Source organism: Mastigoproctus giganteus, chromosome 1, assembly GCF_048544385.1.
Source record: "Mastigoproctus giganteus isolate SK-2022 chromosome 1, ASM4854438v1, whole genome shotgun sequence".
NCBI lineage: Eukaryota > Metazoa > Arthropoda > Arachnida > Uropygi > Thelyphonidae > Mastigoproctus > Mastigoproctus giganteus.
In genome coordinates, this window is record NC_143575.1 from 96957094 (window position 1) to 96980892 (window position 23799).

Sequence of the window (23799 nt, forward strand, 5' to 3'; positions counted from 1 at the left end):
TTTTTGTTCGGTTGCTGAATGACACTTCCAACAGCCACGAATAGACATATCTTGCTGGATCGAAGTGGGTCAGCGTTGGGCGTACAATTTTAAGAAACAGTAGTGAAGAAACTGTTTTTGCCATCAACAAAAGTGCTGGTTGGGCTGGCGATCAGATTCATTTGTGAAAATCCTCGTTCACATTCACTCGATGAAATTGGTATCATACTCAGAGCATTCATCAAATGCTTCAATTCTTCTGAAACCTTCTTATCAATTGGGTATCCACAAATTGCATCTCTTTCATTTAACTGTAAATTTTTTAAATTGACAATTTTCTAACTTCACTTTCACCAAATGCCAACAATTCATTTTTAGAAGGTTTAATACCTTCGTTGTCCTCATTTTCCTTCTCTCGTCATCGGTATTGTCACTAGTTCTTAAATTTGAATTTTTTTTTTCTTTTCTTTTTTTTGAAACTGTCCAAAATGTCAGTGTCATTCGGATATTCAGGTACTGTGACCCAGTAAACAGAGAAGGGAAAGTTTATGGAAAAATGTGGATAACGCACTTTTGCGAAACAACAGATGAGTATTTGTCGGGGTAAAAGAAAATCGCTTTTCTAATTCTCGAACGGGGTGCTTACGGTTGATTCACAGAGGCGTCCAACCTACAGCCCGCAAGGAAAGTGAAATAAAACAGCATTTTAAATTTTGCTAATTATCAATTTTCATTAAATGTTTTGTTCAGTAAATGTAATTGTGTACTGTACTTAATAAAAGTTTTGGATATTTTCAATTTTACTTTTACATGCAACAAGATATGGAAAATATAACACACTAAAGAAAAATAAATGAATTTTTTTGAATATGGCCACTGTACGGGAAAAGGTTGGACACCACTGAAGTAGAAGGTGACCAGAGCCCATTGGGAATACCCCTTGATCTGCTCACTCTTGACTAGCGTGACTCCTCCGTATATGGTCGGATAGGTTTTACCAGGTACCACTAAGTTGTAGAATGCTAATCCCTTTAGCTCTCTTATTTTGCACAGCAGGACTAATTGCCTAAATTGCCTGAAGGCCAGAAATGCGAACAGTGCGTACCGAGTTAATTCTCTCCTAATCCGTTCACTATATGTATATGAAAATTTTCTTCACCCAACGTGTTTATGTAACTTCCAAGGGGAATTCAAAATAATTCGCTATAAAATTGACTTCATTAAACAGAGGCTCGACTGAGTAATTTAGAATTATAAAAATGGTTATACAGTTTTATATAAAAAATATCTTAAAAATAGACAGTAAAAAAATACAAATTTAATTAAATTGTTTTAAGCTTATTTCACATGTAGGTAAACATGTGAAAAACATTTATGGAATATTACAAATTTCAAAGTGCACTGCATATAAATGTCACACATAACTGTTAATAAAGGTGCCAGTACGCCGTACCGTACCAAAAATACTTTAATGATAGCCATAAACAGAGGTGGAATTGATTCTTATATGACAACAGCAGGAGGAGGGATGATTACGAGGCATGATGGTACACATTATATAGGCAATGTAAGAGTTACTTCTGACTCTTTGGATAGAGTCTCCAGAACTTGAACATTATGGTGTATTCACACCATAATAAATACACAGTGGTTCAAGGAAGTAATAAAATGGCAATAACTAACTAGAAGATAGTAAAACAACCGCACCAAAAAAACAAATAATAATAATAATAATAAATAAAAAATAAGCTCTGAGTACATTTTAGTTCTCACTAATGATTTACAAGTTCCAGTGTTTTCTAATAACACTATCATCTTGTGCCCTCACCAAATAGATAAAGAAACAGTGAAATATTTAGATTAAAGAAAGAACACCACACATTGTAAATAGAATTACTTTCAATGTATTTCCTTTGGGAGGGTGTACTTCCTCCAAGCGGGCAAAGTTTGTACGGCTCCAGCTAATAGAAGTTTTTCTTAAATTTTTGCCATTTTATTGACTTAACTGGCATATTAATTTATTTTCTAGAAGTAGCTTTATATTCCTAGTAACAATATTTAGTATTTTGGTGTTAGATAGACATTTTGTAGGTTATTACTTAGTATCGGTAAAACTTGCACCATTCAAAACTTGCCATGATTGCAGTATATTAGATTGATATGGAATAGCGTAACATATATCTCATATCTCGCACCTTGTTAGTGCAAGATATAATGTAAAACTAAATAGCATAATACTAGCACTGTATTAGGAATCTGTTAGCTTAGTATACTATTGACAATTAATCAATTAAATTTATAAATCTTATCCATTTTTACTGTTAATTCAATTGAATTTAAACAGAAATCATGCCCAAGACTAGAGCAGCAAAGCAGTGTGCACAAAGTTGCAAAAGTGCTTAGTTTGGGATAGAACCAAAGGGTTTGCCGACCGGGCTAGCCAGGTGGATAAAGTGCCTGCCTGGCAACCCAAAGGTCACGGGTTCGAATCCCGCCTTGGGCTTGGATCACAGTAAAATGCAAAAACTTTGGGAGGTGCATTATGGCCACAGAAGCCGATTCACCAATAACTAACAGGAAAAAAAAAAAAAAAAAAAAAAAGAACAAAAGGGGGCCATTCTCCAATGCATCACAGTCTAAAAATATTGCAAAATGTGACATGACATGATCTAGCCATGGAGAATGTCTTTGTGTGTGTGTGTGTGTGTGTGTGCAAGATGCAGAGAATGTGAATAAATTAGGTGCCAACTCAGCATACTGATTGGCATCTATAATAGTTTGAAGAGTTGGGTAGATGACCTTGAAGGAATTAAAATAGGGGCCCACCAAGCTCTCAGCTGCCCAACTCAATGCCAGTGCTCACTCCTATGCACCAGGCAACACAGTGGCGATCTTCAGGGCAGAATGAGCTGGTCCCACAGGAGCTAGTTATCATCAGTGACTCAATTGTCAGGAAACATGGGAAATATATTATGCAAAAATGATAGGTGGAATAAGACTAAGGTATGTCTGCCTGGGGCAACAGTTGATGATGTTGTTGGGATATCAGAGACGTGGTGTCACACAGATATAAGGAATGCAGAACTGGAATTTGGGTAGTACAATGTGTATAGAAAGGATAGAAAGGACAGGAGGGGAGGAGGGGTTATGCTATTAGTTAAAAAACACATAAAATCCAAGGAAGTGAAGCCAGTCGACATTGATGGACAGGGCAGTGTCGAGTCAGTTTGGTGTGACATAAGCATAGGTAAATCAAAATTGAGAGTAGGAGTGTGCTATAGGCCTAATGACTCTGATGAGTATAATAAGATACTGTACAGGGAAATAGAATGGGCCAGTAAATCAGAGAGTCTTATAATGGGAGATTTTAATTTCCCAGATATTGACTGGAATTTGTGGGTTGGTCACTCACACACCAGCAGGGCTTTTGTGGATTTATTGGATGATTGTTTTCTACACCAGCATGTTCGGGAGGCAACTAGAGGGAGTAATACTCTTGATCTGATTATCAGTAGTGATTCTTCATGCATTAGGAATCTGCAGATAAAGGAACCACTGGGTGGCAGTGATCACAGTGTGCTGAAGTGGGATTTACTCAAGGAGGTAACTACCATCAGAGGTAAAGGGAAGGGTTTTTGCTTTCGTAAAGGCGACTATGATGGTCTGAGACAGTATTTAAATTCTATACAGTGGGACCAACTGATGATGTTACCAACAGCAAATTCAAAATGGGAAGCATTCAAGGAACTAATCTTGGAAGCTACCAGGCTTTACATACCAACCAAGAAATATTGTTCAAGGTTCAGGCCTAAATGGTTGTCAGATGAACTAATGAGACATATGGCAGAGAAGAAAAATGCATGGGATACGGAAATATTAATGGGTGACATGGAAGCCTATGATAGATATAAGTTGGTCTGTAACCAAGTCACAAAGAAGATTAGGCAGGCAAAGGCAGATTATGAGAAATCCTTGGCAAAGGATGCAAAGAAAAACAGAAAAGAGTTCTTTACTTATTTAAACTCAAGAAGGAAAGGGATGAATCAGATTGGTCCAATGGATGTTGATGGTTCAACAGTTGAGGATCCAGCTCAGGTGGCTAACAATCTAAATGAGTATTTTGCATCTACATTCACATATGAGGAGTCATTCAGGAAGGGGAATGTTGTAGGTGAAGCAAACATTGGCAGTGAGCTAGATTATTTTCTAATAACTGAGAGGAAAGTGGAGGAGAAATTGTTGAGGATAAACATAAAAAAGGCACCCGGGGTGGATGGGATCTATCCAGTTATATTAAAGGAGGCAGCAAAGGAAGTAAGCAAACCCCTAGCCATAATTATGAGAGCTTCTTTGGACTCAGGGGAGATACCCATGGACTGGAGATGTGCAAATGTAACCCCAATTCACAAAGGAGGATCAAAGGCTGACACAAGTAATTATAGACCTGTTAGTTTAACTTCAGTTCCAGGAAAATTAATGGAGGCACTGGTTAAAGAAGCACTGCAGGATCATCTGGACAAGAATTCAGTTATAGCTCAGACACAGCATGGTTTTGTTAAAGGCAGGTCTTGTCTGACCAATTTGATTGGATACTATGATGTAGTCACAAAAGAACTGGATGCAGGGAATAACTTTGATATTATATAATTGGATCTTAGAAAGGCTTTTGATACTGTTGCGCATGGAAGACTGCTGCACAAATTGGAGAAGTGTGGCATTGGAGGCAAATTGCTGCTATGGATAAAGGGATGGTTGAGTGGCAGAAGACAGAGAGTGGTAATCAATGGACACTGCTCAACGTGGACTAATGTTATTAGTGGAGTTCCTCAGGGTCAGTGTTGGGTCCATTGTTGTTTTCTGTATTTATAAACGATATTGATGATGGTGTATCAGGCTTAATGTCCAAGTTTGCAGATGATACCAAGGTTGGCAGGGTTGTTAAGGACACTACTGATACTATGCTGCTGCAACAGGATCTGGAAAGGTTGAGCAGATGGGCTGAGAAGTGGCAAATGAAGTTTAACATTGACAAATGTAAATGACATATGGGAAACAGTAACCCCAGATCAACGTATCAACTCTGTGGTACTACGCTGACAGTGGTAGATAATGAAAAGGACCTGGGGGTAATTGTGCAGGCAGATATGAAGTTCTCTGAGCAGTGTAGACGAGCTGCAAGAGTAGCTCATGGTGTCTTGTCAATGATATACAGGAATTTTTCAAGCAGGGACAGGGATGTGATTATTCCCTTGTATAAGGCATTGGTCAGGCCACACCTTGAGTACTGTATACAGGTCTGGAGGCCTCATTTCAGGAAGGATGTAGAGCTGCTGGAACGAGTACAGAGAAGGGCAACAAGATTAGTGAATGGAACAAAGGGTTGCTCTTACGAAGAAAGGCTTAAGTTTTGCAAATTACAGAGCCTGGAGACTAGGCATCGGCGAGGTGATCTGATAGAGGTGTATAAGGCTTTGAATGGCTTGAGCATGCTCAATGCCGATGGGATTCTTCCTCTTGCTCAGAATAATCACCTGAGAGGGCATAAATTCAAACTGAGGAAGGACGGATGTCGGATAGATGTGCGGAAATTTGCCTTTAGCCAGCGGGCAGTTGGTTTGTGGAATAGACTCCCATCGCTTGTTGTTGAAGTTGATAGCCTAAATAAATTTAAGGCTCAGCTGGACAGGTATTTCGAACGAACGGAGGGGTGAAATGGGAGTAGTGGTTTTTTTTTTTTTTTTTTTTTTGGCTGATGCTGAATAAGCTTGCTTTCTTGCATCATATGCCTCTACTAATGATAATGCTAATGTAGAGCAGATAAGGGCACAAAAGGCGATATCTTTGTACATGTTGGCACTAATAACATTAAGTGTAGGAGATCTGTGGATTTACTTAACAAATACAGGCAGCTCTGTAGCCAGGTGGGAAGGAGCAGCAGTGTGTAGCACACGCTTCTTGATTAGACCAGGGTTCGAGCCCTCACCACCAAATATGGAGGATGCGGAAAGGTCAGGGAATGACCACCACATATTATTATTATTATTATTATTAGCTATATCGTGCAAGGAAGCCTGTGGCATATGCTGCACCAGCCAATTTCCCGAGATACCCTGAGAGAGAGAGAGAGAGAGAGTCAAAAGTAGAAGGGAATCACCAAGAAAGAGAAGAATGATGATATCCAGCTCAGGACTCTGGGTGTGCGAAGCCCATACTCACCAGATGTGAGCCCCTGGGGCTTCCTGCAGCAATATGGCCTTAGTTGCTAATGCTCCTAAAAACCAAATAACAACAGCAAGTATAGGTCAATGTTGAAAAAAAGTCGCAAGTTAGGTTAAATTTGAAAGTGTCTGCGATTCTGCCCAGACACGATAGGAGGGAGTACGTGATGAGGGCCTTGTCAATCGATTCGGCCCTGGAGAGATTGTGCAAGGCTCTTTTTTTTTTTGTTGTTTTTTTGTTAGTTGTTGGTGCATCAGCTTCTGTGACCATAATACACCTCCCAAAGTTTTTGAATTTTACTCTGATCCAAGTCCAAGGCAGGATTCAAACTGGTAACCTTTGGGTTGCCAGGCAGGCACTTTACCCACCTGGCTAGCTCCGTCAGCGCAAGGGGTAGAATTTTTTTTCAGCATGGTCTGTGCTTGTTAACAGAAGAGAGATTGCTTCACAGGGATGGGATACACTTAAATAGAAAGGGTGGAAGAATATTTGCTGATGTTATCGAGGCAATGTTAGGTGGGTCGGAAAACTGCTAGTTTGGGGGGATTCACAGACTAATAGATTAACAGTAGCTGCAGGCAGAGGTGGAAATGATTCTTGCACTGCTTCTATTGGAATGAGCAGCATCCCAGAAAGCCAGCGCTGAGGATTTCAGGAAGTACTGGGAGTAATGAAACAAGTAAATACATGGGCTGTGTTAGAATAACTAAGAATAAGAACAGGTGCATGTATACTTGCAAGTATACCAATGCTAGGAGTGTAGTAAATAAATTGATGAATTTGAAATGCTGGTGCAGCATAAGCCTCAGGCTTCCTTGCACCATATAGCTAATAATAATAATGGTGAGGCCCAAGGCCAGTGCCTCATGCACCTGTTTATAAGTATGGCCATGCAGTTGACATAGATGGATAGTGCAGTGTTGAGTCATTATGGTGTGACATAAGCACTGGGAAACCAAAAATGAGATTAGGAGTTTGTTATAGGCCTAATGACTTTGATGAGTACAATGAACAATTATACAGAGAAATACATTGGGCCGGTAAATCAGAGTGTCTCATAATGGGGGATTTTAACCTCCAAATATTAACTAGAACTTGTGGGTTGGTCACTCGTAACTAGCAAGGCTTTTGTGGATTAATTGGATGATTGTTTTCTACAGCAACATGTTAGAGAGGCAACCAGAAGGAGTAACAATCTTAATCTGATTATCAACAGTGATTATCCATGCATTAAGAATTCACAGAAAAAAAGGAACCACTAGGTGGCAGTGATCACATTGTACTGATGTGGGATTTACTTAAAGATGTAACTACCATCAGGGGTAAATGAAAGGGGTTTTTGCTTTCGTGAAAGTGACTATAGTGGTCTCAGAGATTTTTTAAATTCTATACAGTGGGACCAACTATTGATGTTACCAACAGCAAATCCTAAATGGAAAGCATTCAAGGAAGTAATCTTGGAAGCTACTAGGCTTTTTGTTCCAACTAAGAAATACTGTTCTATGTTTAGGCCCAAATGGATGTCAGATGAACTAATGAGACTCGTGGCAGATAAGAAAAATGCATGGGATGAATATAAATTATCAGGTGACACAGAAGCCTGTGGTAGATATAAGCTAGTCTGTAATCAAGTCACAAAGGAGGTTAGGCAAGCGAAGGCAGATTACAACAAATCAGTTGCAAAGGATGCTAAGAAAAACAGTAAAGACTTCTTTATTTATAAAAACTTTAAAAGGGAGGGGATGAATCAGATTGGTCCAATCGATATCAATGTTTTGACTGTAGATGATCATTCTCAGATAGCTGCCAAACTAAATGAGTATTTTGCATCTACATTCACACATGAGTTATTCAATGAGGAGAAGGCCAGATGTTTATCAAACTCTAACAGAGAGCAAAGTGGAGGAGAAATTGTTGAAGTTAAACATAAGAAAGGTACCTGGGGTGGATGGAATCTATCCAGTTATATTAAAAGAGGTGGCAAAGGAAGTAAGCACACCCTTAGCCATAATTATGAGAGCATCCTTGGACTCATGGGAAGTCTCCACGGACTGGAGATGTACAAATGTATCTCCAATTCACAAAGGGTGACATGAGTAATTATGGACCTGTTAGTTTGACTTCTGTTCCAAGAAAAATAATAACTGGTTAAAGAAGCATTGCAGGATCATCTAGACAAGACTGCAGTAATAATTCAGACACAGCATGGGTTTGTTAAGGGGAAGTCTTGTCTGACCAATTTGATTGGATACTATGACGTGGTCACAAAGGAACTGGACGCAAAAAATAATTTTGATATATGCTTGGATTTCAGGAAAGCTTTTGATACTTTGAACATGGAAGGCTACTGTACAAACTGGAGCAGTATGGCATTAAGGGAAAGTTGCTACAATGGATAAAAGGATGGTGGAGTGAGAGAAGACAGAGTGGTAATCAATGGACACTGATTACCACTCTCTTCATGGACTATAGGACACATGGTCATTACCTAACTTGTTCTTGTAAAATTTTAGCACACATGGCTTTGTCTTTTTTTAGTCAATTAGCATTTGTTACTTATAACCAAGGTACAGGTCTCAAACAGAGAATACTGTTTCATGAATTTTGTTCAGAGTATAATTAATAAAATAACACAAAGTAATATAAGAATAAAATTGTAACTTAAATGCATTAAAAACAGTGCAATATACCTGAATAAAAATATCATGTGCCAAGTAGCCATATACGAACCACAGAGAAGTGACTACAAAAGCATTCAAGATTATCATAAATGGAAGGCTTTCCACACTTTTGGTTTTTAATACTTGTCCCTAATTATAATAACAAAATAAAAAATAACATTGAATTTAAATCAAATTATGAATACTTATGAGGTACATTCAAGTATTGTCTCCAAATTGAATTTAAAAAAGAAAAACTCAAAGTGTGTTACTGTGGCTGCTTTAAAAATAAAAGTTAGTTTGAAATGTTGTTAACATTCACAACGCTCCAAACAGCATAGTATGATTGTAATACTGAAAATGGTGGTATTCATCATCAAGAGCACAGTGTAATTATCCAGGATTGAAATTCATTAGGAAATGTCAGAAATTTGTCCTGACAGCTTTATAGATGTGAAAAATGGGCATGGCTGGGTGGGAAAGTTTTGTGAAGGACAAGAGTCTTGTGAGAATGACACTCATAAACAAAGACCTCAAAAACTAATCATTCGGAAGCCAACATCCACTGGGTAAAGAGAGCTGTTTTGGATAATAGCAAAAGTTCCAAAAGTCATTATGTGCAAGATCAGGCACCTAGCATGCATTTCTGTGGACTCCATGCATACTGTTCTTTGTCTAAGTCTCAGAATGAGCAAGGTGTCAACCAGATGGATTCCATGGTAGCTTTCTCAGAAACAAAAAGCCATTCTTATCAAGTTGTGTGAAGCAGTGCTCATTCAAGATGCCTCAATGAATGGTTGATTGTTTCTTCTCCTTGAGTGTAACAATGGATGAGACTCCACTAAAAAAAAAAAAAAAGGTAAAGTGCAGCCATTATCAACCCACTGCAGGATGGAAGCCTCCTCAACAATTCATGCTGAGGAAAATGGACCATAATCTGCCACACTGGTCCAGTGCAGGTTGGCAGATCGACCATATTCAGCAGTCAGAGGCTTAAACCCTGGTCTACTCAAGGAGCGTGTGCTATTGCAATCCTGCTCCTGACCACTCGGCTACGGAGGTCTCCACTATTCACTGTTAAATCCTGAAACCAAGCATTAGTCCACCCAATAAAAGCATGCTGAGTAAATGCCACTCAAAAAAGTTCCATGTTGCTGGAGTGTGGAGAAAATGATGCTGTTTTCTGGAATACTAAAGGAATAATTCTTATATTTTGTTCCCAAGGGAACAAAATATACAGTGACAGGAAACTTATACAAAGAGATTCTGAAGAAAATGTTCCTCCCACTGTTTTTAGAAGAAATGTCTACATGGACTGAATCATATTCAATTCCATCAGTACAATGCTTTACCTTGTCGTGCCACTAAGGTGCAAATTTTTTTACAGAAAACAAAACTGAGGCTACATCTTCCATATGTGTCTGACCTCATACATAGTGACTTTTGATTGTTTCCAATGATGAAAAATGCTCTTTGTGACAGAACTTTTCTTAGTCGACATGCAACTACTTGTTGGCTAAGAAATGTTCTACCACAAAGAGCATCCTTCACCAATGGGCTAAACTGCCCTCCAAACACACTTTCACAGTGGTAGATTAATTATTTATATTAACTTAGAAAAATATCAAACACAAATATATTATCCCCATTAGAGAGATGAAAATATTTCTCTCCCCCAATCTTTTCCCTATTGCCTCCCCTTTCTTGACCATAAATACTCTATATAAAACATATAGTATATATTTAGCATTATATGCTGACTAATAAAAATCTTGTAATGGGCAAAATAAATTCAATTATCAAAGTTCATTTTACACTGTGGCACAATTCCACAAAGTGCATTACAGAGAAGGCTGCATGCATGCTGGCAACTAGTACAACAATAGAATTTAATGACATAATTTGTGTGTTTTTTTTTTTCTTTGAAAATTTCAAAAAATAAATTTTCCCCATATTTTAGTCATGAAGTGAGCAAATCTGTGATATTTAAAATCCTGGTTAATTTATCAATATCAATGCTGATTTTGCATCAGCATGCAAACTAACATAGCCTGACTCAATGGTGACACTGCCTATACATAACCACTTTATGAGGCAGCATTCAGGAAAACAAGCTTCCTCATTTTATGAACTAATGAGTTATGTTATGGTTGACAATATGTTAAGTATGTGTGAATGGAACCACCTTAAAGAATCATTCTTTTTGCTCATCCCTTCTAATAACAGATTGACTTCTCCTTTAACCTTTAGTAAAATTTAAAATCACATTAGTAAAATTTTGGCACACCTACTTACAGGTTAACGCTGATTGTGTTATTGTTTTTTGGAGAAAATTCCAAGAGATTATCTAGTACCAAAAGACCTATTGGGAGTAGTTTTGGGGTACAACCTTGAATGAATATAGATACTTTGGACTGTTGACACAAAAGGCTGACAGACTGATAATACCAACTTGATTGCATTCAGACCTCACGGGTACCACAAAAATGTTTGTCTGCTCTGCTTCAACCTTATAAAGGAGGGCAACCTCTATGCAAGACAGTTGGTTCTATGCATTCTCCTCCTCATTCTGTTTCACACATGAGGGCATCTAAATTGGTGTAAATGACATGTTACATGGACCAAGAACAATGGTAATATCTGTTGTTCACCAAGTCCAGATTTGCTCTACAGAGTAATCAAAAACACATTCATTTGGAGAGAGCCAGAGATATAACATTTTTCCAATAATACCACTGATCAGAATAGGAGGGGAGGGGATTCCAAGAGTTGGCTGTGTTAGTTTAGGTAGGCATCTCATTGGGATGTGTTGATCTGCATATGCATTCAGGGAGTACAATGACTGCTAAGCTCAGATGTATAGATGTTTTAAATTTTTCACTGTTATTTTTGTACCAAAGCAGTTAAGGCTATGGAAGCATCTGTGTATTGTGCCTGTAAATAATATTTTCATTCTGTGCTGGTTTTGCCTGTTTTTATTGACAAAAAAAAACCAAAAAACAAAACAGTTTTCTTGAGGGAGGGTGGGACAATACAACCCATTTCTGTTACTCGGCCATAACACAACTTGGTTAAGGAAATTCCTCTGTCTTGATGAAATTCAAAAACTAAGCCTTTTCCAGAGTATGGAAGGGCAATGATACCATAAACACCATACTACCCATAAAGATTGTTGCCATCCTAGATCTTCAAGTGAGACTATGCATATGCAGTAATCTCAATTCAGGGCCAACTATAGGGATTATGGAGTTGAATATAAAATAACTGTGTAAGGCCTGGTGAAATAAATTCCCATATGAATAATATTCTCAACTGATGAGGTTGATATTTTTAAAAGGAATTTTTTATAAATAAAATTGGAAACCTAATGGAATATTTATATCATTAGGTCTATATCAATATGGAAACAACAGATTCCAGGTACTCAATTCCAGGAGCAGCGATATGAATATAATATTACTGAAACCTCTGTATGGGGGGAGGAGAGAGAGCATTAGCATTAGTAGAGGCATTTGATGCAAGAAAGCAAGCTTATGCAGCATCAGCCAAAAAAAAAAAATAAAGTAAAATAAACAAATAAAAAATAACCACTTTCACTTCACCCCTCTGTTCGTTCGAAATACCTGTCCAGCTGAGCCTTAAACTTATTTAGGCTATCAACTTCCACGACAAGGGATGGAAGTCTGTTCCACCTACCAACCACCCGCTGGCTAAAGGCAAATTTCCGCACATCTATCCTACATCTGTCTTTCCTCAATTTGAATTTATGCCCTCTCAGGTGATTATTCTGAGCAAGAGGAACAATCCTATCAGCATTGAGCATGCTCAAATCATTCAAGGCTTTGTACAACTCTATCAGATCACCTCGCTGGTGCCTAGTCTCCAGACACTGTAATTCGCAAAACTTAAGCCTTTCTTCGTAAGAGCACCCCTTTGTTCCATTCACTAATCTTGTTGCCCTTCTCTGTACTCGTTCCAGCAGCTGTACATCCTTCTTGAAATGAGGCCTCCAGACCTGTATACAATACTCTAGGTGTGGCCTGACCTTATACAAGGGAATAATCACCTCCTTATCTCTGCTAGAAAAATTCCTATATATCATTGACAATACACCATGAGCTACTCTTGCAGCCCATCTGCACAACCACCCCCAGGTTCCTTTCATTCTCTACCACTGTTAGTGTAGTACCACAGAGTTGAAACGTTGCTCTGGGGTTGCTGTTTCCCATATGTAGTACTTTACATTTGTCAATGTTAAACTTCATTTGCCACCTCTCAGCCCATCTGCTCAACCTTTCCAGATCCTGTTGCAGCAGCATAGTGTCAGCAGTGTCCTTGACAACCCTGCCAACCTTCGTATCGTCTGCAAACTTGGACATTAAGCTTGATATACCATCATCAATATCATTTATAAATACAGAAAACAATAAAGGACCCAATACTGAACCCTGAGGGACTCCACTAATAACATTAGTCCACGATGAGCAGTGTCCATTGATTACCACTCTGTCTCCCCCCCCCATCAACCATCCCTTTATCCATAGCAGCAATTTGCCTCCAATGCCACACTGCTCCAATTTGTGCAGCAGTCTTCCATGTGCAACAGTATCAAAAGCCTTTCTAAGATCCAAGTATATAATATCAAAGTTATTCCCTGCATCTAGTTCTTTTGTAACTGCATCATAGTATCCAATCAAATTGGTCAGGCAAGACTTACCCTTAACAAAACCATGCTGTGTCCGAGCTATAACTGAAGTCTTGTCTAGATGATCCTGCAGTGCTTCTTTAACCAGTGCCTCCATTAATTTTCCGGGAACAGAAGTTAAACTCACAGGTCTATAATTACTTGTGTCAGCCTTTGATCCTCCCTTGTGAATTGGGATCACATTTGCACATCTCCAGTCCATGGGTACCTCCCCTGAGTCCAAGGAAGCTCTCATAATTATGGCCAAGGGTTTGCTTACTTCCTTTGCTGCCTCCATTAATATAACTGGATAGATCCCATCCACCCTAGGTGCCTTTCTTGTGTTTATCTTCAACAATTTCTCCTCCACTTTACTCTCAGTTATTACAAGATTCTTTAGCTTGCTGCTAGAGTTGAGTACACCTCTCGCATTCCCCTCGCTGAATAACTCCTCATGTGTGAATGTCGATGCAAAATATTCATTTAGTTTGTTAGCTACGTGAGCAGGGTCATCAACAGTTGACCCATCGATATCAAGTGGACCAATCTGATTCATCCCCTTCCTTCTAGAGTTTACATAAGTAAAGAACTCTTTGCTGGTTTTCTTCGCATCCCTTGCCAAGGATCTCTCGTAATCTGCCTTCACCTGCCTAACCTCCTTTGTAACTTGGTTACAGATCAACTTGTATCTATCATAGGCTTCTGTGTCACGTGTTAATTTGTATGTATCCCATGCATTTTTCTTCTCTGCCATATGCCTCATTAGTTCATCTGACATCCATTTAGGCCTAAACCTTGAACAATATTTCTTAGTTGGTATGTAAAGCCTAGTAGCTTCCAAGATAAGTTCTTTGAATGCTTCCCATTTTGAATTTGCTGTTGGTAACATCATCAGTTGGTCCCACTGTATAGAATTTAAATACTGTCTCAGTCCATCGTAGTCGCCTTTACGAAAGCAATACCCCTTCCCTTTACCCCTAATGGTAGTTACCTCTTTGAGTAACTCCCACTTCAAAACGCTGTGATCACTGCCACCTAGTGGGTCATTTATCTGCAGATTCTTAATGCATGAAGAATCACTACTGATAATCAAATCAAGAGTATTACTCCCTCTAGTTGCCTCCCGAACATGCTGATGTAGAAAACAATCATCCAATAAATCCACAAAAGCCTTGGTAGTGTGTGGTGACTCTATTGTCAGGGAAACGGGAAACATGCTTTGTAAAAAGGATAGGTGGAACAGCACCACGGTATGTCTGCCTTGGGAAAGAGGAAGATGTCCACTAGTTCTAGATATGGAGAGTAGGGTGGATGTTTGATCTGTACAATGCTATGTTTCAATAAGTCTGGATGAAATATTCACATCACGACACTCTTTGTTGCTTCAGCACAAATTTTACAGACTTCCTTTTCCCTAAATCTTCATGCAAAATTTTGATGAATGAATCATCTCCTTATTCATATCCAACTCATCAGCAAAGCAATAATTGCTTGCCAAAATTTCACAAAATTTTTTAATTTTCTTCATTGTGAGGGTTGTGACAGACACCCACTTCTTGTGTTGAACTGCCTATACCATTAAAACACTGGTATGACAACGTTTCATCACATTAACAGTTTTTAACATTTCATATGTTTTTGTTGCATATTTTTCCAGTTTAAAGAAAAATTTGATATTCGTTTGTTGCTCCATTGCAAAATTGTGACATGGAACATTAAAACTACTGACAAAACTTGTTACTTGCAATCTGAATTACCTTACACTTCCATTTATTTTCAAACTCATCAAACACGACTGCAACAACACCAGTCCGAGAACTTTACTGCCACACCTCATATGTTTTAAAAGTCCAGTTAAAGAATTATATTGTAATGAAACAATTATATTACTTTGCATATGACTCTGCAAATTCTATCTAGTAGAATGAATATGTTTTATGATTAAGGGTATTTAGAATTTAATTTTAAACTCTAATTTGAAACTCTATTAACTGTAGAATTCAATACATGTTATGCATTGTTAATCTTTTTTAACTTCTCTTAAAAAACATAGGCCTAAATAATGAAATCCAAAATGTAGCAACGTTTGAATACCAAAAAACTAATTAATATACGTCAATGGAAAGTGTCTTATTTTTAAATCTTACTGAACTTACAGGCTATTAACTTTAAAAGCTTTAATTGAGATCAAGAGACTTGTGGATAAAACCAATTAGAACCTGTGATGAAGTTTAAAAGGTTAAAAAAAAGAAATTAATGGATTTTTTAAATCTGTTGTTGGAAGTTTTACTTTGATAACATGTCAACAGTGTTCAATTTTAACAACTGCATAACAGGACACCAAACTTTTGTTCCACTATGTAGGATATCCCTGTAGGCTATTGTAAAAAAAAAAAAGAAGTAGGAATCTTGTTATGCCTTTCTAGACTGAATGCTGTTGTTTTGTTTTGTTTTGTTTTTTCATTTGAAATATAAAATTTTTTAACTCCATATATTCTTCAATTTTAGAATGAACTGGACTAAATTACTATTTATCATTATAATATCATAAAATGTACTATGCTATATACTGAAACCTTTTCCAACATAAAAGAAGTGTTTATTCTTAAATTTATTTCATAACAAACTCTATATAAAGTCCCTTAAGAAAATTTTTTTACCAGAGAAACTAAAGGTGAAGCACTGGCACACACACTGCAACCACAAGCTGCAAATCCTATTAAACTGGTAATATATGATACATCCCTGTCTAGATTAGCTGTGTAGAAGAATAATGCTGCCAACAAAAATGCTACAAAGCCTACTTGCTTATGTAGTGTTTCCTAGGGAGAGGAAGAAAGTACTTTTATTCCACAGAGAACTGTGATAAATTTTATAAAATAAAATTTCAAAACTGCAATTAAGAAGATGCATACCTTATTATCAGAATAATGGTAATAAACTGAAAGAAACACAGACTGACAAATAAGACCAATGGCATTCACTGTGATTACAACGTAGTCTTGCAAGTAGAAGCCATAACTTAGCCATAAAAGTACACTGCAAATAAATAGTAAAGTATAATAAACACAAGATATAAAAAATATTTCATTAAGAAAAAATCACCAGTAGACATGCCATATATTGGAGTTATTCATTTATCATACAACCCACTGGTCAGTGGGGCGTGTGAAGCAAAATGTGACAACAAAGCACATAATGTCAATGGACATGGACTGATATATTTTCATAAGGTAACAAAAGGCAGCTTCACTCTGATAGCTGTGATATCTGAGGAGCAGTACAACATTTATTAGTGTTGCATAACATGTATTTTTCCTAGAAGAATAAGTGTTTGTTTTGCCTTCCATCCAAATCTTTTTTGCAATGCCCAGAAAACAATTAGTAATAAACAGGCCTTGACAAACATGATCACCATTTCAACTAATAAATCTAGCTTGACTAGTATTTTACAGATCAGTCTAGTGGCTGCGAGGCTTAAATGATAGCTCTTTGCTTTACAATCGCTGTGCTTTTGTATCCTGCAAGAATTGGTACAACCTTCAACATAAGTACAGTACAATGGACTCAGTAAAAATGCTCAACTATCAGTAGCATTATTTTATAGAATTAATCGAATATCAAATGAAGAATAATAGCCTAATGAATCATATCTGGCTGTCATTAAGGTAATATGAAAATGAGTTACCTGGGATGCATTTTGTAATTTGTTTCTTGTTCAAAAATGACAGAAAACTTGATCCTTTTTAAATTGGTCATGCAAAAAATAATAATAATAATAAACATTCAAAGGTTGTTCATTCAGGATAACATTAACACTATTCATCTCATGAAGTTTTTCATGTATGCACAATCAAATTCTTTTAATTTTCACAGAGTTTAATGAAAAATAGACTGTCCTGTTTATATCATAGCATGAGGTTGTCTGATATCAGCTGCTTTGTGAAGCTGCCATTATATGAATTTAATGCTAACAAACAAGGTAAACACAGGTATTTTTACTGCATCACATGACTTCAGTTTACTGTATAGTGGCTGTTCTGAAATGTCACTTTCTAATTTAGATAATGGGACTGATTAGTCCCAACTTATAAATTGAAACTGGGTTGCATTTTAATCAGATTACTCTGTACGTTACTATAAAATATGTACTATAATATAATAAATCTATACTAAAAATTACAAAATATTATATATAAAATATAATTATTGTAATTGTACTCTAAATTTAATACTGACAAACAAAGTACTTCATATGGGGAGCAGTAATCCCAGATTAACACCAGCTGTGTGGTACCACACTCAAGGTAGTGGAGAATGAAAAAGATCTGGGTAATTGTGCAATTAGATATAAAGTTCTCTGAGAAGTGTAGACAAGCTGCCAGGACAGATCATATACTTTTGTCAATGAGGTACAGGAAGTTTGCCAGCAGGGATAAGGAGGTGATTATCCTATTGTATAAGGCAATGGTTAGGCCACATCTTGAATACAGATAACCCTCATATAACACGGTTATTAGGTTCCAATAAAATGTTGTGTTGTGTGAAACTGTGTTGTACGGAACTAAGAAAAAGTACAAAAATGGGGGTTACATTCCAAAGCATTAGCATTAGCATTAGAAGAGGCATTTGATGCAAGAAAGCAAGCTTATGCAGCATCAGCCAAAAAAAAAAAAATAAAAGTAACATAAATAAATAAAAATAACCACTTCCACTTCACCCCTCTGTTCATTCAAAATACCTGTCCAGCTGAGCCTTAAACTTATTTAGGCTATCAACTTCCACGACAAGGGATGGAAGTCTGTTCCACCTACCAACCACCCGCTGGCTAAAGGCAAATTTCCGCACATCTATCCTACATCTGTCTTTCCTCAATTTGAATTTATGCCCTCTCAGGTGATTATTCTGAGCAAGAGGAAGAATCCCATCAGCATTGAGCATGCTCAAACCATTCAAGGCTTTGTACACCTCTATCAGATCACCTCGCTGGTGCCTAGTTTCCAGACACTGTAATTCGCAAAACTTAAGCCTTTCTTCGTAAGAGCACCCCTTTGTCCCATTCACCAATCTAGTTGCCCTTCTCTGTACTCGTTCCAGCAGCTCTACATCCTTCTTGAAATGAGGCCTCCAGGCCTGTATACAGTACTCTAGGTGTGGCCTGACCATTGCCTTATACAAGGGAATAATCACCTCCTTATCCCTGCTAGAAAAATTCCTATATATCATTGACAATACACCATGAGCTACTCTTGCAGCCCGTCTGCACTGCTCAGAGAACTTCATATCTGCCTGCACAACCACCCCCAGGTCCCTTTCACTCTCTACCACTGTCAGTGTAGTACCACACAGTTGATACGTTGCTCTGGGGTTGCTGTTTCCCATATGTAGTACTTTACATTTGTCAATGTTAAACTTCATTTGCCACCTCGAAGCCCATCTGCTCAACCTTTCCAAATCCTGTTGCAGCAGCATAGTGTCAGTAGTGTCCTTGACAACCCTGCCAACCTTCGTATCGTCTGCAAACTTGGACATTAAGCCTGATATACCATCATCAATATCATTTATAAATACAGAAAACAATAAAGGACCCAACACTGAACCCTGAGGGACTCCACTAATAACATTAGTCCACGATGAGCAGTGTCCATTGATTACCACTCTCTGTCTTCTCCCCCTCAACCACCCCTTTATCCATAGCAGCAATTTGCCTCCAATGCCACACTGCTCCAATTTGTGCAGCAGTCTTCCATGTGCAACAGTATCAAAAGCCTTTCTAAGATCCAAGTATATAATATCAAAGTTATTCCCTGCATCCAGTTCTTTTGTGACTGCATCATAGTATCCAATCAAATTGGTCAGGCAAGACTTACCCTTAACAAAACCATGCTGTGTCCTAGCTATAACTGAAGTTTTGTCTAGATGATCCTGCAGTGCTTCTTTAACCAGTGCCTCCATTAATTTTCCGGGAACAGAAGTTAAACTCACAGGTCTATAATTACTTGTGTCAGCCTTTGATCTCCCTTTGTGAATTGGGGTGACATTTGCACATCTCCAGTCCATGGGTACCTCCCCTGAGTCCAAGGAAGCTCTCATAATTATGGCTAAGGGTTTGCTTACTTCCTTTGCTGCCTCCTTTAATATAACTGGATAGATCCCATCCATCCCAGGTGCCTTTCTTGTGTTTATCTTCAACAATTTCTCCTCCACTTTGCTCTCAGTTATTACAAGATTCTCTAGCTCTGCTAGAGTTGAACAGACCTCTGGCATTCCCCTCGCTGAATAACTCCTCATGTGTGAATGTCGATGCAAAATATTCATTTAGTTTGTTAGCTACCTGAGCAGGGTCATCAACAGCTGACCCATCGATCTCAAGTGGACCAATCTGATTCATCCCCTTCCTTCTAGAGTTTACATAAGTAAAGAACTCTTTGCTGTTTTTCTTCGCATCCCTTGCCAAGGATCTCTCGTAATCTGCCTTCGCCTGCCTAACCTCCTTTGTAACTTGGTTACAGATCAACTTGTATCTATCATAGGTGTCTGTGTCACGTGTTAATTTGTATGTATCCCATGCATTTTTCTTCTCTGCCATATGCCTCATTAGTTCATCTGACATCCATTTAGGCCTAAACCTTGAACAATATTTCTTAGTTGGTATGTAAAGCCTAGTAGCTTCCAAGATAAGTTCTTTGAATGCTTCCCATTTTGAATTTGCTGTTGGCAATATCATCAGTTGATCCCACTGTATAGAATTTAAATACTGTCTCAGTCCATTGTAGTCGCCTTTACGAAAGCAATACCCCTTCCCTTTACCCCTAATGGTAGTTACCTCTTTGAGTAACTCCCACTTCAGCACACTGTGATCACTGCCACCTAGTGGTTCATTTATCTGCAGATTCTTAATGCCTGAAGAATCACTACTGATAATCAAATCAAGAGTATTACTCCCTCTAGTTGCCTCCCGAACATGCTGATGTAGAAAACAATCATCCAATAAATCCACAAACGCCTTGCTACTGTGTGAGTGACCAGCCCCCAAATTCCAGTCAATATCTGGGAAATTAAAATCCCCCATTATAAGACTCTCTGATTTACTGGCCCACTCTATTTCTCCGAACAGTTTCTTATTATACTCATCAGAGTCATTAGGCCTATAGCACACTCCTACTCTCAATTTTGATCTCCCAATGCTTATGTCACACCAAACTGACTCGACACTGCACTGTCCAGCGATGTCGACTGGCTTCACTTCCTTGGATTTTATGTGTTTTTTAACTAATAACATAACCCCTCCTCCCTTCCTATCCTGTCTATCCTTTCTGTAGACATTGTACTCCCCAAATTCCAGTTCTGCATTCCTTATATCTGTGTGACACCACGTCTCTGAAATCCCCACAATATCTGCCTTTGACGTTTTGAGCAATACCTCAAATTCATCAAATTTATTTACTAAACTCCTAGCATTGGTGTACACACAAGTATACATGCACCTGTTCTTTTTCTTAGCTACCCTAACACAACCCATGTGTTTACTTGTACCCCAATGATTCCCAGCAGTCTCTGAAATATCGTGCATCTTATTTTCCAGGCTGCGGCTCATTCCAATAGAAGCAGTGCAAGAATCACTTTCACCTCTGCCAGTGGCTACTGTTAATCTATTAGTCCTTGTATCCCCCCCCAATCTAGCAGTTTTCCGACCCACCTAACACTGCCTCGATAGCATCAGCAAACATTCTTGCACCCTTTCTATTTAAGTGTATCCCATCCCTGTAGAAGTAGTCTCTCCTGTTAACAAGTACAGACCAGGCTGAAAAAATTCTACCCCTTGAGCCCTGCACAATCTTTCCAGGGCCGAATTGATTGACAGGGCTCTCATCATATACTCCCTCCTATCGTGTCTGGGCAGAATTGCAGACACTTTCAATTTCAACCCTAATTCACGGCTTTTTTTCATCAATGACCTGTACTTGTCAAGTAATTCCGCCGGTCTCCTGCTCTTAATATCATTAGTGCCAACGTGTACAACTATATCACCTTTTGTGCCCTTAAAAGATGATATCCGCTCTACAACGTCATCAACTTTTGCCCCTGGCAGACATACCCTGGTCCTGTTCCACCTATCCTTTTTACAAAGCATGTTTCCCGTTTCCCTGACAATAGAGTCACCAACAACTACTAGTTCCTTTGGGACCAGCGCATTCTGCCTTGGGGGTTGCCGCTGTTTTGCGCGATGACCAAGTGCAAGCTGTGGCATTGGTGTGGGCAGCTGAGAGCTTGATGGGCCCCTCACTTGTAATCCTTCGAGGGCATCCACCCTGTCCTTCAAGCTCTCATATAGGCCCATAACAACGCTGAGTTGTCGCCTTATCTCCTTACACTCCTTGCATCACACACATACAAAGACATCCCCCATGGCAGTATCATGTTCCATACTTGACTGCTCCGCAAACATCAAGCAAATAGTGCATCTTAAAAGGCTGTGATTCAGAGGAAAACTGCCCCCCTCAGTTCTCCCCTAGGCCACAGCATTCCCATTAGCTTGAGCCTTTTGCTTTGCTGCTCTGGTTTGAGTCATGATTTAGATTTACTTTCAATAAAATTTCAATTTCTGTACAAAATTAAATCCTAAACTTGTATCCAAACGCAGTTATAACGCTATATTTATGTTTCAGTAACGAGTGTTATCTACGAAATATTTATGTTTCAGTAACAAGTGTTATCTACGAAATATTTACGTTTCAGTAACGAGTGTTATCTACGAAATATTTATGTTTCAGTAACGAGTGTTATCTACGAAATATTTATGTTTCAGTAACGAGTGTTATCTACGAAATCCCTTTATATAACTTTCGTATCAAGTTATGTATTAATTTTTTGTTTTTACTAACTATTTATGTTACGTAACCTAAGTGGTTATATGTAAAGTTAAAAGTACAATTTAATTGCCAATTAAGTTCGACAAGATTAATAGATTTTACTGATTAATTTTCCCGTAACAATGGCGGATATTTACGAACGGTAAACACGTGTATTTGATACCCTTTCCGATACTAAGTAATACCTACAAAATCTCTATCTAAGTTACTTTAAACTTAAGTACCGTAATAGGAATATAAGCTACTCTAGAAAATAAGTTAATACGTCAATTTAAACTAATAAAGCAGAAAATAAATCAGAAAAAACTTCTCTGTTCGAAGAGCAGCAGAAAGGCACGTCCGCACCGGCAACCTCCTAACAAAAGCTAACAAAAATACACTATTTCGTTAACAAAATGACACCATTCTAGATTTCGCGTATCTTCTGCTCTCTCTCTGCTCTCCAAAAGGACAGGAATATGATTAAAAAATCAGTAATCTGGGTTTGTTTGCTTTTGCTTGATAAACCTTTCTGAATTTCATCGTATGGACCTAAGCATTTTTTGAAGCTCCCTTTTGAATTTTGAGCTCCTTTCAATCAAGAATCTGCATTCAAAAATTAAGATTCTAATTGCTTGGCTAACTTTATGCCTTCCCCTATGCTTTTTAGTGTAAATTTTGGAAGTTTAGAATTTTCATCTGTGCTATCATCATCTGAATTGAGTTGATTTTGCTTCCGATTCCATTTGCACCAAATCTGCTACACTTCAGTAATCATATCTTTTTTTAATTTTTTTAGGAGCACTGGCAACTAAGGCCATGTTATTCTGTGTATATTGTCTATAAATTACTGCATCACTGTCACTTTTTAATTTAGATAATGGGACTAATTAGTCCCAACTTATACTGGTAATTGAAACTTATAAATTGGTAATTGAAACTTATAAATTGAAACCCAACTTATAAATTCTTAGTCCCATACAGCTGTGTGTGTCCTGAGATCGATTTTCTGATTTGCTAAACAAAAAACCCGAGTTTCCGGGATAAAAAATCATGCTACCCTCGCCCAAGCCCAACTAACTCAGCCATGTTGTGAAAAAGACCCATAAAAATTCCTCCCTTCATCGACAGGATTCAAACTCAGGTCTTTTCCAGCCGGTGTTAGGAGGGTGATTCTATATACAGTACTGTGCTACCCACAAGGGCTTCAGTATTCATAACATCGAAACCTTCTCCTCCTACCAATGTAGTAAGTTCTACTATTGCATCGATTCCATTTTCTGTCCGTTCGATCATATTTTCTGAATGATCTGACTCTGACCATACATTTTTCCACATGCATTTAACGTTTACAGTTTTACTTCTTTTGGTAATAAAGCTATAATTCCAATACAGTCCACAATTG

General features: G+C 38.1%; 1 protein-coding gene across 1 annotated transcript in view; it reads right to left on the reverse strand.

Annotated features, from left to right (window-relative positions):
* Positions 1 to 23799, reverse strand: part of LOC150091027 (sugar transporter SWEET1-like) — an 83630-nt gene that overhangs the window by 31619 nt on the left and 28212 nt on the right. The window contains exons 3-5 of the mRNA XM_090380592.1: positions 16458 to 16581; positions 16203 to 16364; positions 8889 to 9008 (exon numbers count right to left, since the gene is read on the reverse strand). Coding sequence (XP_090236718.1) covers positions 8889 to 9008; positions 16203 to 16364; positions 16458 to 16581 — 406 coding nt within the window. The remainder of the gene's footprint in view (positions 1 to 8888; positions 9009 to 16202; positions 16365 to 16457; positions 16582 to 23799) is intronic.